Source organism: Eriocheir sinensis, chromosome 1 (assembly GCF_024679095.1).
Source record: "Eriocheir sinensis breed Jianghai 21 chromosome 1, ASM2467909v1, whole genome shotgun sequence".
Classification (NCBI taxonomy): domain Eukaryota; kingdom Metazoa; phylum Arthropoda; class Malacostraca; order Decapoda; family Varunidae; genus Eriocheir; species Eriocheir sinensis.
The window spans coordinates 4,105,484-4,121,789 of NC_066509.1; the positions used below are offsets into that span (position 1 = coordinate 4,105,484).

General features: G+C 39.7%; 1 protein-coding gene across 2 annotated transcripts; it reads left to right on the forward strand.

Moving 5' to 3' along the window:
- The first annotated feature begins 3,171 nt into the window (after positions 1-3,171).
- Positions 3,172-15,069, forward strand: LOC126983287 (hydroxysteroid dehydrogenase-like protein 2). 2 transcript variants are annotated; one of them, XM_050835979.1, is made up of 7 exons: positions 3,172-3,337; positions 7,978-8,141; positions 9,356-9,569; positions 10,259-10,464; positions 11,342-11,539; positions 12,040-12,188; positions 12,880-15,069. In XM_050835979.1, the coding sequence occupies exons 1-7, from the start codon at positions 3,318-3,320 to the stop codon at positions 13,198-13,200; spliced, it is 1,272 nt and encodes a 423-aa protein (XP_050691936.1). In that variant the 5' UTR covers positions 3,172-3,317; the 3' UTR covers positions 13,201-15,069. The 2 variants fall into 2 exon arrangements, with proteins under 2 accessions (XP_050691936.1, XP_050692014.1); XM_050836057.1 differs by lacking the exon at positions 3,172-3,337 and adding an exon at positions 6,686-6,781.
- Positions 15,070-16,306: the final 1,237 nt, after the last annotated feature.

The window sequence follows — 16,306 nt, forward strand, 5'->3', positions numbered from 1 at the left end:
AAATTATTACCGGTTATGTATTTGGATCGGACGTTTCCTCACAGAACTGTTATGCACTGTTATTTATTGAAGAACCTTAGTTAAGATGGCTCCAGCACCTGTATTCATGCCATTGCTATGATTTGTTTCTGTTTGTTTGTCCTGTTTAAGGCTTGTCAGAAGGGAGGACACAGTGGTCATGGAAATGGCATTTTGTGGAGATATGAATAAATTTGATATTTAAACACCTTGCACTATGTCATGAAGGATCCTTACACGGGGAGGTGTAGAATTGTATCAGTATTACGTACAAGCAGTCCACTTTATATATTTATGAGATACTACAAATACACACATACACACACACAAGACATGTATATTATTTATAACTTGAAAATACTTTGGTGCCAGCTTCATTATCATGCTATGAAGTATGAATATTGCACAGAGGGAGGGAAAAAACAGGAGGGGGAAAGGAGTCATTGAAGGATGTTGACAAGAAGGCCATGAGTGTTGCAACTATGGCAGGATGAAAGGACTGTTGAAGGATGTATGTTGCATGTTGATGTTGTATGATATGTTTGTTGAATATTGATGGACTGCACACGAGAGGAAAATTGAAAGGGTAAATGAGAATAAGCCAACAGTTGATTAATATTGCAATTCACGGCTTGATAGGTCAACTGACGAACAGGTAGCCTATACAAGTGTGATGTAATGGCTGTTTATTTGTTTTTATTATATCGTGGTCCTCAGTCTCAGTATTTTTATTATTTTATTACATCATTCCATATTCAGCTACTACATGGTCATTACAGTGGTTATTATAGTCAATGTAGGATTCTATTAAACCCATCATCATTATCATATCCTCATATTTCCTCGATGATCCCAGCTGTAAGGACTGTCAGATGATAAAGGAAGCCATTAGTCGGAGCGGGGGAAGCTATAACAAAGGCAAATCGGGACGTAACAGCAGTAAAAAAGGGGCTTTGTCTCGGGCTGTCATATCTACTGAATCATATGGGACTCAGGAATGAATATATGTAAATGTTTGTGTGTAGGGGTGGGTTGGTTGATGTGTGGGTGTTGGGGGGGGGGGGGGGGTTGTGTGTGGGTGTGTTTAGCTTGTTATGAATATATTAGCCACTCAAAAAGACTTCAACTACTACTACTACTAGCTACTACTACTACTACTACTACTACTACTACTACTACCACCACCACCACCACCAGTACCATTGTTAATCCTACAACTACTACTACTACTACTACTACTTTGCTACTGCTACTACTACTACTATTGCTAATGATAAAAATAATAATGGCATAACATAAAGGAAATAATCTTGGAATGTGGTATTTTATAAGATATTTTAGGTTTTTGATGTTCTTTTTAATCATTTTGACACAAAGTTTATTCAAAGAAGTATTCATTTATGCTTTTTTTTTACATTTACTAAGCTTTCTGTGTCTATCTATGTATCTGTCTATAACTTTGAAGACCTACATCCCTTTGTATCTCTCTCTCTCTCTCTCTCTCTCTCTCCTAAGCCCATATAACAATACCCAACAGCAGAAATGTCAAGACCTTTCATCACACACGACCTCCTCTCTTTTGCTTTATGTTCCACTATTTCAGATTTCCACAGCTGCGTGTCAATACAGAGTTAAGGTCACACAAACTTTATATGAATTAAAAATGTCTCACCTGCGTTTAATATCACTTCACATCCATTAAAACAGGTAAAACAGAGGAGGTGTCACTGTCTCCCTTCTTCATGTCTTCTTCAGCTGCAGCTTCTTAATTGCAGGCACCAAAATATAAAACTAATACAACAAAGCCGTCTGTATAAATAATGATCTAGTAATACACAGGTTATAGTATACGGTTAATTAATCATACACCTGTGATACTAGAGATTCGTCCCAGTATGAAGTTGCTACAATAATTCAACTCATGATTATCTGATTCATTTGGTTCTCTTGTTATTTTTTAATTGATGGAGATGAACAACAGGCAGAGGTGAAGATAAGATAGAATAAACGTAAAGAATTAAAAATGAAAAGATAATTAATTGGGTACGTAGAAGACAGACCATCACCATTGCCACACAAGGATGAGCAACTGCAAGTATAATATTATAGAAAAGACAAAACATATTTAAAATGGTGGAGAGAGAAACGATTGATTGATTGATAGTTTATTGTTGCAGGATCACGTACCACCACCACCATGCACCATCTTCATCACTACCAAGATCAAAGATTCAACAGTACACAAAGATGAAAATTGAACAGCTGGATGCATATAGAAGAACAAATAGACAATAATGATAATAGTAATGAGAAATGATTAGCCCGTTGGAGAGACTGACCATCATCACCACCTCCTTCATCACCGCTACCACCACCATCTCCACCACCAAGAGATAAAATAACGCAAAAATAAATAGTTGAAGCAAATATAGACTAAAAAGAACTAAATATAACGAGAAATATACCCGTTGGAGAGAGAGACTGGCCATTACCATCACCACCACCACCACCACCTTCATCACCAATTAATATCACCTCCAAAAGATAAAATACGCAAAATATGGACAGCTGAGGCAAATAACAGACTAAATATAACGAGAAATATACCCGTTGGAGAGAGACTGGCCATCGATGATCACCACCACCACCACCTTCATCACCAATATCACCACCAAAAGATAAAATACCCAAAATATAAACAGCTGAGGCAAATAATAGACTAAACAAAACGAAATATAACGAGAAATACACCCGTTGGAGAGAGAGAGAGAGAGGGAGAGAGACTGCATGGCCATTACCACCACCACCACCACCACCTTTCATCACCAATATCACCACCAAAGAATAAAATACACAAAAGATGAACAGCTGAGGCAAATAATAAACTAAACAAAAGAAGATATAAAAGCAGAAATAAACACCCTGGAGAGAGACTGACCACCACCACCACCTTCATCACCAATATCACCACCAAAGAATAAAATACACAAAAGATGAACAGCTGAGGCAAATAATAGACTAAACAAAGGAAGATATAAAAGCAGAAATAAACACCCTGGAGAGAGACTGACCACCACCACCACCACCACCACCTTCATCACCACCACCACCACCACCTTCATCACCATATATCACCACCACCACCACCACCACATAAAAGATGAATAGATATGCAAAGATTGACAACTGAAGCAAACAAACTATAATATAAGGAGAAATACAGCCCCCGGAGAGAGACTGGACCATCACCACCATCACCACCACCATCATCACCACCTCCCGGGCTCATCACCACCGCTATGTCCATGATCAACACCGGGTGAGAATATTCCTTTATTTTTACTCTTTCCCGGCTTTCTATTACCTCCACACCTCCCATACTGCTTATTAATAGCTTGCAAAGGCCTCCTGCACACTCACATAGGCCTAAAATAATATATAAGGCCGCCAAACGTAAGATAAAAGGTTAAAAAAATGTTCCTGACCTTCCTCTGGCATTTCCTAGGCCTAAAGGTGTGATGTGAAGGTGTCTTATTACTGTGGCTGGTATGTTTATTGACTGTTTTAGAGGCCTATGTCATTGTGTAAGGCCGTAGACTTAAAATAATGGAGAAAAAGTTGATTCGTCTCCTTGCTTTGGCATTTCCCATAGGCCTAAAAGTGTTATGTAAAGGTGTCTTATTGCTGTGACTGACTTATTTATTGATTGAGAATGTGTTTAATAGGCCTATGATATTGTGTAAGGCCGTAGACGTAAAATAACTGGTAAAAAGTCGATTCGTCTCCTTGTTCTGACACTTCCTAGGCCTAAAGGGGTGATGTGAAGGTGTCTTAGTGCTGTGACTGGCTTATTTAATGACTCTGAGTGTGTTTAATAGGCCTGTGATATTGTGTAAGGCCGTAGACGTAAAATAATGGGTAAGAAAGTTGATTCGCGTCCACTTGCTCTGGCATTTCCTAGGCCTAAAGGTGTTATGTGAAGATTTCTAATTACTGTTACTGGGTTATTTATTGACTGTGAATGTGGTTAATAGGCCTAAGGTATTGTGTAAGGATGGCTAACGTAAAATAAGGGTAAAAAAAAGGTTATTTTCCTCTGCTCTGGCATTTCCTAGGTCAAGGTGTTCTGTGAAGATTCCTAATTACCATGGCTGGCTTATTTAATGACTGTGAGTGTGTTTAATAGGCCTAAGGTATTGTGTAAGGATGGCCAATGTAAAATATGGGTAAAAACAGGGTATTTTCCTCTGCTCTGGCATTACCTAAGTCTAAAGGTCCTAAGTTGTCATTGGTTATAGAAAAGGAAGGTTGAATTATTTCTTCTTGCCCTAAGTTAACATTGGTAATAGAGAGGGAATGTTAATAGTAATGTTTTTTTTCTTACTTGGCTTCCTAAGTTGTCATTGGTTATAGAAAAGGAAGGTTGAATTGTTCCTTCTTACCTGGTTTAAATGGGTCCCTAAGTTATAGAAAAGGAAGGTTATGTTATTCCTTCTTACCTGGTTTAAATGGGTCCCTAAGTTATAGAAAAGGAAGGTTATGTTATTCCTTCTTACCTGGTTTAAGTGGGTCCCTAAGTTATAGAAAAGGAAGGTTATATTATTCATTCTTACCTGGTTTAAATGGGTCCGTAAGTTATTATCATCAGTTATTGAAAAGGAAGGTTAATTTATTCTTTCTTCTCAGATGGTTCAAATAGGTCACAAATTCTCAATATCATCAGTAGTAGGGAAGGAAGGTGAATTTTTACTTTCTCCGGTAATTCTCACCTGGTTGGTCCTCTCTCCACAGACCTTCACAGGGAGGACTCAGGTATTTATCTAGAATCACACCCAACTCACTCCACTAGTTATTTTATTTTTATTTATTTTTTTCCTGATAGATTTTGCCTCACTAAGCATCACTCTGATGACTGTTTATTTACCGAAAAATTAGTTTCTGAGATACGAGCAACTACTTGAAGCTACGATAGGTTAATATTTAGTTGATTTGGGTTTCTATTTGCGTCGAGATAGGTTATTATTTTAGTATTGAGATGTAACTAGTTGAGTGTTGAGAAATGTTTAGGGTTGCACCGATTAATCGGTAAGTAATCGGTAATCGGCCTAATCGGCCACTTTGCCGATTAATCGGTAATCGGTCTTTTGACCGATTAATCGGGGCCGATTATTATTTTTTCTCTTTTTTATAATACATTGTACATAACACAATACTAATAATGTTAATGTAAGGATGGTGATGTTACCAAAACTCTGATACCTTTCCACAGCATTTATTTCCAACAAGTCCCTATGCAAATGTATATTATGTAATTCAAATTGATATATAAAATTATGATATGAACTGAAGTACTGATATTTGCTTCAACTTTGAAACTAGAAAAAAAATCAACATATTACTTTATATTACAACCAAGAAAAATTATATGCCTATTTCAAGTTGCTTAATACAGTAACTGAGTAATGTCCTTCACCAAGCCTGCCGTGCATATGGAAATAAGTTATTGTAATATATCATGAAAAGTATGGAACTAGACAAGTGATTTTACTCAGCACTTGACGTTAAACACTCTTAAATTGTAATGTAAAAACATTAATTGGGTAACATCCTTCACCATGCCTGCCGTGCATAAGACAGTAAATTAGTAGAAGACTTGAGAGATTGATAAACTTTCTGTACACTACCATTTCTAGTAGCATCTAGGATCACCACAAGAACGAGAAAACTGGCAAATTCTAACATATTAAAATCAGGATGTTTCCACAAAGCAAGGCTAAATTATAAGTAACAAATTACTAGACGTATTTGTTCTCCATACAGGAGTTGACAGTTGGGCAGTAAACAAAGTTGTAAACATGAGGGTTACGGTATGTCTTTAACTTTGTGGTACCAGTGTCCAGTAATTAGTGAACATTAATCACATTTACAATTTATAAATAATCGGCCGATTAATCGGTATCGGCCGATTATTGGTTACCGATTAATCGGTAATCGGTAATCGGCCAAATTGCTTATCGGTGCAACCCTAGAAATGTTACTATATTGGGGTCAAAATAGGTTAGTATTTTAGCAGTGAGATAGGTTACTATTTTAGCGGCAATAGGTTAGTGTCCTCTGCGGTGTTAGGTTACTCGGTTAAGGAGAATGTGGCATTTCAGAGAGTGGGTTAGGTGGTGGACTCTTCTGCCTTATTGAAATGAATGAATTACTGAATATATACCAAAAGTCCAAACCATACTAGAAAGGTCTGTTTGGCTTATACACAAGCATCTATAATATTAACACTTTATGATGCTTATGACTGAGGGATTTGAGGCACTGAGGTTCTGTTGAGGGGTGTGTCAGGCATAAGTACACACAAACACACCAAAAATAAATAAATAAATAAGACCTTTTGCAGAGTTCATGACTAATTTCAGAGCAACAAGATGCATGAACCCTACTGATCTTTTTTTTTGAGGGGGGGAAACAGGAAGTGGATGTGTTGTGTGGTGCATCTATCAGTCTGTCTGTATATATGTCTGCGTTATAAATAATGAGAACCATACTGAGATGCAGGTACCCTACTTTTCCGAGGGGAGACATGAGAAAATATTGTGTGGATATTCTTGCCACCTGGAAGACATATATATATATATGTACCCGCTTATCATGCCATAGTTATCTGCTGTGGTTATCTCTCTGACCTTTGTGCAGCTCGAGTGAGTGGTAGCTCAAGGGCATTCTAGTATATTTGTAAACCTGCCCAAACCACCATGCAGAAGTAAGGTCCATGTAGCTTGTCTCTAAGGAAGCTTTAATGGTCTTGCTTTTGATTGTTCACCAGTACAGACATTGGCAAGCCACACTCTCTTATTTATTTGTATTTCCCAGGATTGAATCTGTAGTGGCAATGTTTGGTACCTTTGTATAATCCCTGTACCTCTTATTTTCTTGGGGGGGAGGGGGAGGTCTGGCAAGCAACTTTTTGTGTGCCTTTTCATCCAATCCTGTACCCTTTAATTCCTTTGGGGGGGCGGTCTGGTAAGCAACTCTTTCCGTGTACCCTTTTTTTTCCACCCAATAAAGTTCATCAGTACAGGCAAGACAGTAAGGGCTAAAGTTTTAAATTTATAGCAATGATTAATGTTAGTTGGGTCAATACATTTCCATATTTCTTTTTAATAAATATATATGTATCCAAGTTCCCTCACAGAGGTACACATTCATTACACAATCTCTGAGTACAGTATTATGTATGGGAGGGATGTTATGAGAGCTGTAGTGCCAGTGTCTGTTGGGGACAAATCATATGAGTGCCAACATTGACAGGACTCGGATTCAGTGCCAAGAGGGAGAGGAGGAGGAAGGGAGGCAAGGGGAGCAGGTGGTGATGCTCAGTCAAATTCATGAATTAATCTATATTGAGTTGGGTATGATTGCCAATGTGTGCATCATTCTAATTAGCATTCATATCAGAATTTTTTTTTTTTAAACCAAGATATAAAATTGATATTGTTAAGATAAAGAGGGATAAAGATCATAATTATAACTGAGCTCAACATAATTATAACTGAGCTCAAAGTTTCGAGTAGTTTTATCCTTATATGACAACTAATAGGAGTGTTGTCTATAAATCAATTTAATATAGATTGATTGAATGGTGTGTATGAATTGATTGAATGGTGTGTATGAATTGATTGAATGGTGTGTATGAATTGATTGAATGGCTAAATACAAATTGATTAAATAGTATACAAATTTGGTAACCTATCACACATATCCTGTATACCTTAACCCCCCCAGACATACACATCCAACCACCTACCACCCAGCAATCTCTTCAGCTCTCCACCAAACAACCTATAGTGGTCCAGTCTCAAATCATCCCTTGAATAAAAAGTGACAGGCAGAGATGGACAGATGGAAGAGGCGAAGAAGTTGTAACGTCATAATCAACGCACTTTCCTCTCTCTGCAGGAAGCTTGCCGGCCGCACCCTCTTCATCACCGGGGCCAGCAGAGGCATCGGCAAGGCCATCGCGCTGAGGGCCGCTGGTGATGGGGCCAACATTGTGGTTGCCGCCAAGACAGCCGACCCTCACCCCAAGCTGCCCGGGACCATCTACACCGCTGCGAAGGAGAGTAAGTTTGTGAGTGAGGGAGGGAGAGAGGGGAAGGAATTGGTGTTTCAGTGAGGAAGTGTAGGAGATGGAAGAGGTGCTAGAATGATGTCTGTGAGGGAGGGAGAGATGAAGGAATGGATGTTTCAGTTAAGGAGGAAGTGTTGAAGATGGAATGGGTATCAGAAGGGTCTGTGAGGGAGGGAATGGGGGTTTGGGTAAGGGAGGAATTGTAGGAGATGAAATGGGTGTTAAGAGTGGCAATAGCTTCTTTGTAATGGGTTAAAAAGTGGATGTATATCATCTGTATCTTTATTATGTCAAAGTTAAAAGAAAAAATAACTAATTGGAATGGTATATACGAATTGATAGAGTGGTATATACAAATTTGTGAACCTATCCATATGTCTGGAATACCTTTAACCCAGTAGCTGCGGGGATCATATTTCTGAAAGGACCCTCTAAGCACGAAAAATGAGAAAAATCATCACTCACGCAAACTATTTCATAATATATATCAACGCATTTGTGATCAGTTTATGCATCATCTACTTTGGGGGGTTTATATCATGGCAAAAATTTGGCCCGTTGCTGGTACACGGTAAAGCCATAAATTTGGCCCGTCGCTGCTACCGGGTTAACCCCTCCGCTGCGATTGGCACGGATTTCGCCTTCACTAGTAGCCTGGTAACATATACTCCGAGGTCTTTCTTTGCCTCTGTGGTGGATAGTGGAGTGTTTCCCATGTGGTATTGGTATGCTGGATTTCTCCTCTCAAGGTGCATGACTTTACATTTTTCTTCATTGAATTGTAGCAGCCACTTTTTGTTCCACTCCTGCAACTTGGTGATGTCTTCTTGTAGGAAATCCAGATCCAAGTGGTTAATAATGCTGCTCCTACCGTCTTTGCATATTTTAGCAGTGTGGTGTGGTAGAATCAGTTAGTTAGACAGTAGATAAGATACAGCTAGGTGGGAGGGAGGTAAGCATCTTGAGTGACTGATTGAGAGGCAGGTGGGAGGATGTTAACTAATGTTTGCATGGGATGTTGATTAATATTTTGAGTTCTTTGATAAGGAAAGCAGGATCAACAGGCATCTGACTCTTCCCCCACTCCTCAGTCGAAGCTGCGGGAGGATGTTCACTAATGTTTGCATGGGATGTTGATGAATGTTTTGAGTTCTTTGATAAGGAAAGCAGGATCAACAGGCATCTGACTCTTCCTCCACTCCTCAGTTGAAGCCGCGGGAGGCCAAGCGCTACCCTGTGTAGTGGACGTGAGGGACGAGGGGTCAGTAAAGAGTGCTGTGGACAATGCCGTCAAGCAGTTTGGTGGCATTGATATTCTCGTCAACAATGCCAGTGCGATTTCCCTCACACGCACGCTGGATACCCCCATGAAGAAGTATGACCTCATGCACCAGATCAACCTCCGTGGGACATACCTGGTGTGAGTGTCCGGTGCTTGATTACTACTCGGATTTTTTTTTTTTTTTTTTTTTTTTTTTTTTTTTTTTTTTATTATTATTTTTTATTTTTACAACAAAGGAGACAGCTGAAAGGCACACAAAAAAAGGAAACAATAATAAAAAAAGCCCGCTACTCGCTGCTCCTAAAAAGAATCCAAGGAGGTGGCCGAAAGAGGGGTCAATTTCGGAAGGAGAGGTATCCTGTATAAGATGAACAAATCTTCTTTCTCTCTCTCTCTCTCTCTTTTTTTTTTTTTTAACAACAGGATACGGCTCAAGGGCAACAAAAAGAGTGGAGAAAAAAAAAAACCCGCTACTCACTACTCCCACAACAGACACAAGTTCTCACTGCAGTACCCAAGTTATTTGATTCTGTTCACCTCTAAATTTAAAAGAGGACTGTCTTTTTGGGAGTAGTATATCCATATGATCTGTATATGTCTGTATTTATGTATTCAGGGAGTTGAATCAAAGAATTAAAGACACCACAGGGAAATAAGCAGCTATCATGTTATCATTTTGAATACTAAAATATGGATAAGAGTACGTGGCCAGTCTCTAAAATAAGCACCATGAAAGAGGAAGTAGTATTATTAAGACTAAACAAGTATTACCGAACCAATCACAACTTCCTTCACTGGCCTAACTAGCACTTTCATCCACCCCTCAGGTCCAAACTATGTGTCCCCCACCTACTGAAGAGCCCCAACGCTCACATCCTCAACATCTCGCCGCCACTCAACATGAATCCACGCTGGTTTAAGGACCATGTGGCATACACCATGGCCAAGTACGGCATGTCCATGTGCATTCTGGGCATGGCGGAGGAGTACAGGGATGATGGAATAGCCTGCAATGCACTCTGGCCAAGGACTGGTGAGTGTGGTCTTGTATGTGTGTTTAGATGTGTAGATAGCTTATGATATGTATGACCCTACAATATACATCACGCTCAACTAGTTATTTATATTGTAGTCTGGAAAAAGACCAGATTAGGGAGAATTACTCATTATATTAGATATGTATTTATGTATTTATTTGTGTTTATGAATTCATGCAAATACTTTAAAATTGTATTCCATCTACCCTCGGAAAGGGCTCGTCTTGATTCACACCATCTATGTCAGAAATGGACTTTAGGACAAGGATAACTAGAAGGAAGATGATGAAGGTACAGGGAAACATTTGGGGAGCTGATCACTGAAATAGGCAATATTGTACGATCAACTTGTACGGTCATCAACATAGCTGGTGTGGTGGTGCAGAGTTGGAACGATGTGGACAGAAATTGCAAAATCGTTTTATCAAATAAGGTTCAGACTCAACATTGCCAGATTGTCATACTCAGCCTCTTATATTTACCAACTTCCGACCCAAAAACTGTCTCTTGGGCCCCAATAACTAGATTCATTTATATTTATCATTAAAATAGTTAATTCCTGATGTTTCTTGGTATTAGTTAGGTGTCAAAAAACAGTAAATACTATGCTCTGTGTTCCGATACCCTACGCCCCTGTCCACCCACCACTGAATGGGTGCCAGGTATTAATCGGGGGTTGTGTCTCGTCTCCTGGGATCTGTTCTCTCCTCCTATAATTCCTTCCCCTTCTGTCTCTCTCTGGCATATGACCACAGATGTTGCGCCGACTAAACAAAACTTTCCAACTTTACTATGCTCTGAGTACGATGATCTGGCAACGGTGGGTTCAGTAGCCATAGTTACCCCAAAACTCTACTCATAACTTCCACACAGCCATCATTACGGCCGCCATGGAGATGCTGGGTGGGGACGAGGTGGACAAGCAGTGCCGGAAGCCGGAGATCATGGCCGACGCAGCCTACGCCATCATCACCAAGGACTCAAGGTCATACACAGGGCACTTTGCCGTGGACGATGAAGTCCTCAAGGCCGAGGGCATCACCAACTTTGACCAGTATGCCGTGGATCCCAGTGAGTGTGTTTGGCTCTAGTATAGGTCTCTCACTTTTACAATAGTTTGTTTTTCGATATTTTGCCTGTGGGGGCAGGAAATGCATTACTAATCCATCCCAGTGAATGTATTAATCTCGGTCACTGTCTGTCAGGATGTGGGTACTTTGAAGATTGGTAGACTTTGATGAATAATAGAAACAGGCTGGATTTTGTTCATTCTTTGCCACCCTTCCCATCATACATTCATTGCACAAAACTGAATGGGCTAAAATTGTCATGATGAATGCACTTTATGGAGGTATTCATTTGTTTTCTATGGTGAGCACCTCAGTTTCATGCCACTAAAAATCAGGTCATGGAGATTGTAACAAGCCAGAAAATGGTGAGGAATTTTTAGTGCCTCATATCTTGTAAAATATTAGTGACCACAGATAAGCCAGAGATGAGCACTAAGGCTATGCGAACCTATAGCGCATGCCCCCAGCTTTACCTTTACCACTTTCTCCCTGTCTTTCAAGACTACCCACTGCTGCCTGACTTCTTCCTGGATGAGTTTGACGCAGCGGCCGTGGAGCAGGCGCAGCAGCTGGGGGCCAAGCCGAAGTTCTTTGAAGGCAAGACCATGGAGTCAGACAAACCCAAGGCAGCGGGAGGGCAGGTGGCGCAGGTATGGATCCGTTGTAGACACGAATATTTATGAACACAGTATTTTGCCTGTTTCATTAACCCGGTAGCATCAGGGATCATGTTTCTTAATCGTCCCTCCAAGCGAGAAAAATGAGAGAAAATCACCCCTCGCACAAACCATTTCATAATATATATCAAAGCATTTGTGATCAGATTATGTATCATCTATTTTTGGGGGTTTATATCATGGCACAAATTTGGCCCGTCTCTGCTACATGGTAAAGCCACAAGTTTGGCCCGTCACTGCTACCGGGTTAATCACAGTGTATAAGTGTCTTCATATTTAAACACTTTCTGCAGCGTTCTTATCCACATCAAGAGCTTTATATAAGGAAACTGCCCTAAGAGAAAAATGTCCTTAGCTTTTCTTGGATTTTTTTTTTCTGATCACTACACATGTTGTGCCTCTCATCCCTTTTGGTATATTCACTGCTTCATCTAGTATTTCTTTGGCATGAGGCTATTTCAATCCATTTCCATTTACTTCGTAAGAAATAATTGCATGGAGTCTACTACATTGGTCATTTCCTACACATTTGATTTGTGATAAAGTACAATAATCACTTCAAGGTAACTTCAAGGAATGGTCACTCACCAGGCATGTATGTACAGTAGCTGTGTACATTTTTATCTATTATGTTTTAGCTTACTGCATGCTTCTTGTGTTGCAGGTGTTCACCCAGATTGAAGGGTTCCTGAGTGCTGATCTGGTGGACAAGACCAAGGCTGTGTATGCCTTTGAGGTCACTGGTGATGAGGCTGGCAAGTGGTTCATTGACCTCAAGAATGGCACTGGAGCCTGTGGGAAAGGGGAATGCCCTGTCACCCCTGATGCCACCTTCATCATGAACGGCAACAACTTCTTCAAGATGTTCTCTGGCTCCTTGAAGCCGGCCACTGCCTTCATGACGGGCAAGATGAAGATCTCTGGGGACATGGGCAAGGCTCTTAAGCTGGAGCAGCTCATGGGCAAGCTCAAGTCCAAGTTGTAAGCCTTTTTTGGATGTCTTCAAAGTTTATTGTAAGCTTCAGTAATGTACTAAAGTTAAATAATGCAAGCTTTGAGTGGCATGTTGACAAACATTTAGGTCTTGATCAAATAGCTTCCAGTTTTGTGAAGTTTGACATACACACTGAATTTCATCTGAGTTTACTGTGAACCAGTGCAAGCCATGGATTTTAATGGGTCTGTGAGATTCAGGTGTATTAACTAATGCTTTGGAACTGTGAGACGTACAAGAATTTTTATCAGCATTACATTTTGTTTATCTCTGTGGGGGTTGTTTTTTTAGTCTTGTAAATATGTTTGTATAGTGAAATCATTTGTATACTCAGGCAGAGAAGCAAGACATATAAGTCTTTCGAGATATTAGATATACACGGCAGCACACAGTTAGGTCTTTCGAGTACTAAATGAAAAACTTACACGACAGTAACAGGGAAAGATATTAAACTGTAGTGCCCTGGATCTATCATTACCATAAAGTATCTATGATGCAGGAAATATTATAGATACTTTAAGGTAATGATAAATCTTGGGCATTATAAAGGAACCAGATATGACTTGAATGAAACTGTCCATTCACTATTTTTACTTAACTACAAATGTGTTCTGTCATGTGTATGGTTGTTTTTTTTTAGTTTATGAATGCTTGCCAGCGGTGCAGCTTTGGCCGTTCGCTTGTTCAGGGTCTGTGTTCATTGGCTCTCTGGGGTCTGAAGTAGAGTACCTATGTGTTGGGAGAATAGCGACAACTCCAAGAGAGGACGGCATTTTTTTAACCAGCCCAGCGGTGCACATTGACTCCTTGCCTGGCATGTGTGCTGTCCTATCTCTTCTGGTGCTGCTGAGAGTTGACGTAAACACTAACAAAGGCAAAAGATAAAAGTAGGAGGTGATGAATGAGAAGTAGAATGTTCACAGCTGATGTTTATATTTAAGTGATTCTTCTTTCTTGTGACCTGTTCTGCTTTGTATCACTTCTTAGGTCCTCCTTGATTCTTCTTCACACTTGTATACTCCACCATGTATGCACCGAGTTCTGTTTTCCATTCACATTGCTTACACAGTCTTTGTTTTCTATTTCCTTTCGTTTGATTCCCTCAATTTTGGACTATTTTTGGTTTTCACATTCCCTTTTTCAGCCTCTTAGTTGTTGATTATTATTGGACTTTTTGTTATTTCTTCTTTCCTTTTCCTTTGTTTCCTTCATTTTTGTCCCCTTGGTCTTTTTGTATTTTCCTTTTTCAGCCTCTTATTTGTTGATTATTATTGCACTTTTTGTTATTTCTTCTTTCCTTTCCTTTGTTTCCTTCATTTTTGTCCCCTTGGTCTTTTTGTATTTCCTTTTTGCAGCCTCTCATTTGTTGATTATTATTGCACTTTTTGTTATTTCTTCTTTCCTTTCCTTTGTTTCCCTCACTTTTGGCCCCTTGGTCTTTTGGCATATCTCTCTTCTGTCCTCTTATTCATTTTCTACTATTGCACTTGCCTGTTTATTTTCTTATTTCTTTTCTATCATTGCACTCGGCTTGTTCTCTTTTGTTATTTCTTCTTCATTACGCATCACACGAAAATGGGATCCGATTGTAGAGTTGTCGCTGCTCTCTTAAAGTTTCAAGAGTTTAGAGGTGCTTGTTGGGTGGAGGCCTCGAGGGTGTTCGTGAGCGTATGAGTGTGTTCCTGCATTGGTTCTCCCCCGGTGCGGACTCCTTCATCCTTCTCCTCTGTGATGGAATGCAGCGAGCGTTCACAAAGTCTGTCATTTTATCTCAGACACAACACGAAAATGCAATATTTTGATAAGATATCCTGAATTGTTATATATATATTCTTAATTAAAGCGATCAGAACTTCTTTACTTGTCTGTGTTTGATGTTTTCCTTTGAGTTAGAAAACTTTTGGGAGTTGTCAAAAGAACAGGAACCAAATATACACAGTACGCCAACTAATAAAAGTCTAATAAAAGAAGAAAATAGAAAATATAGTGTAAGTTGAGGAGAGGACCTTTATGTACCTTAAAGAAGAGACACAACACCTGCCACACACACACACACACACACACACTCTCTCTCTCTCTCTCTCTCTGGGAATCAAATAATTAAATGAGCGATATGCAGACGGTGGTGGAGGGGGCGGGAGGGGGGCGAGCGGGTGGAGGGGAAGGAAGGAAGGGGGGGGCGGCAACTGATTGGTGGGAGGTCGGGGGGGGGTGCTATATAGATGAGGTGACGGGGACAAACATATTGGCGAGGTGAAAGAGGTCGAAGTGGAGTTAAAGTTAAGTGAATTGGGTACAAATATGTGTGTGTGTGTGTGTGTGTGTGAGAGAGAGAGAGAGAGAGAGAGAGAGAGAGAGCATAATTGAAGAGAATATGGCAAACAGAAGGAGAAACAGAGAAAGGGTGGAGGAAGAGGAGGAAAGAACGGAAAAAACATGGAGAGAGAGAGAGAGAGAGAGAGAGAGAGAGAGAGAGAGAGAGAGAGAGAGAGAGAGAGAGAGAGAGAGAGATAAAGTATAGGAAGAGGATATGGGAAAACAAAAGAAGAAACAGCTAGGGAATGGGTAAAGGAGGGAGAGAAGATAATAAAAAATGGGAAGAACAGGAATAGGATAATAAAGAAGAAAAAAGACAATGGGTAAAGGAGGGAGAGGAGAAGGTAGTAAAGATGGGAGGAACAGGAATAGGATAATAAAGAAGGAAAAAGAGAATGGGTAAAGGAGGGAGAGGAGAAGGAAATAAAAAATGGGAAGAACAGGAATAAAATAAAGAAGGAGAGATAAAGAAAGATGAATAAATACGTGTAAATAGATAAACAAGGAAATAATCAGACTGGTAAATAGACAAATATAAATAGATAGATAGACAGAAACGGAGATCAACAACTGAATAAATAAAAGAGAAGTAAACAACGAAGGAAACAAACAGACAGGTAGAAAGATAAACAGGAAAACAGATAAATTAACAGATAAAAAAATACGATAAGCCGTTAATTAAGATAGACAGACAGGTAGATATGAATACAGGTAGACAAATACACACTAATAAATACAGTAAACACTCCACTCTATTTAGGAGCATAAGTAGCGGGCTTTT

Coding starts and splice junctions, on each gene's coding strand:
- LOC126983287 (XM_050835979.1), top strand. CDS start 3,318: ATGTCCATGATCAACACCGG. Junction 10,465..11,341: donor TGCACTCTGGCCAAGGACTG/GTGAGTGTGGTC, acceptor ACTTCCACACAG/CCATCATTACGGCCGCCATG. Junction 11,540..12,039: donor CCAGTATGCCGTGGATCCCA/GTGAGTGTGTTT, acceptor CTGTCTTTCAAG/ACTACCCACTGCTGCCTGAC.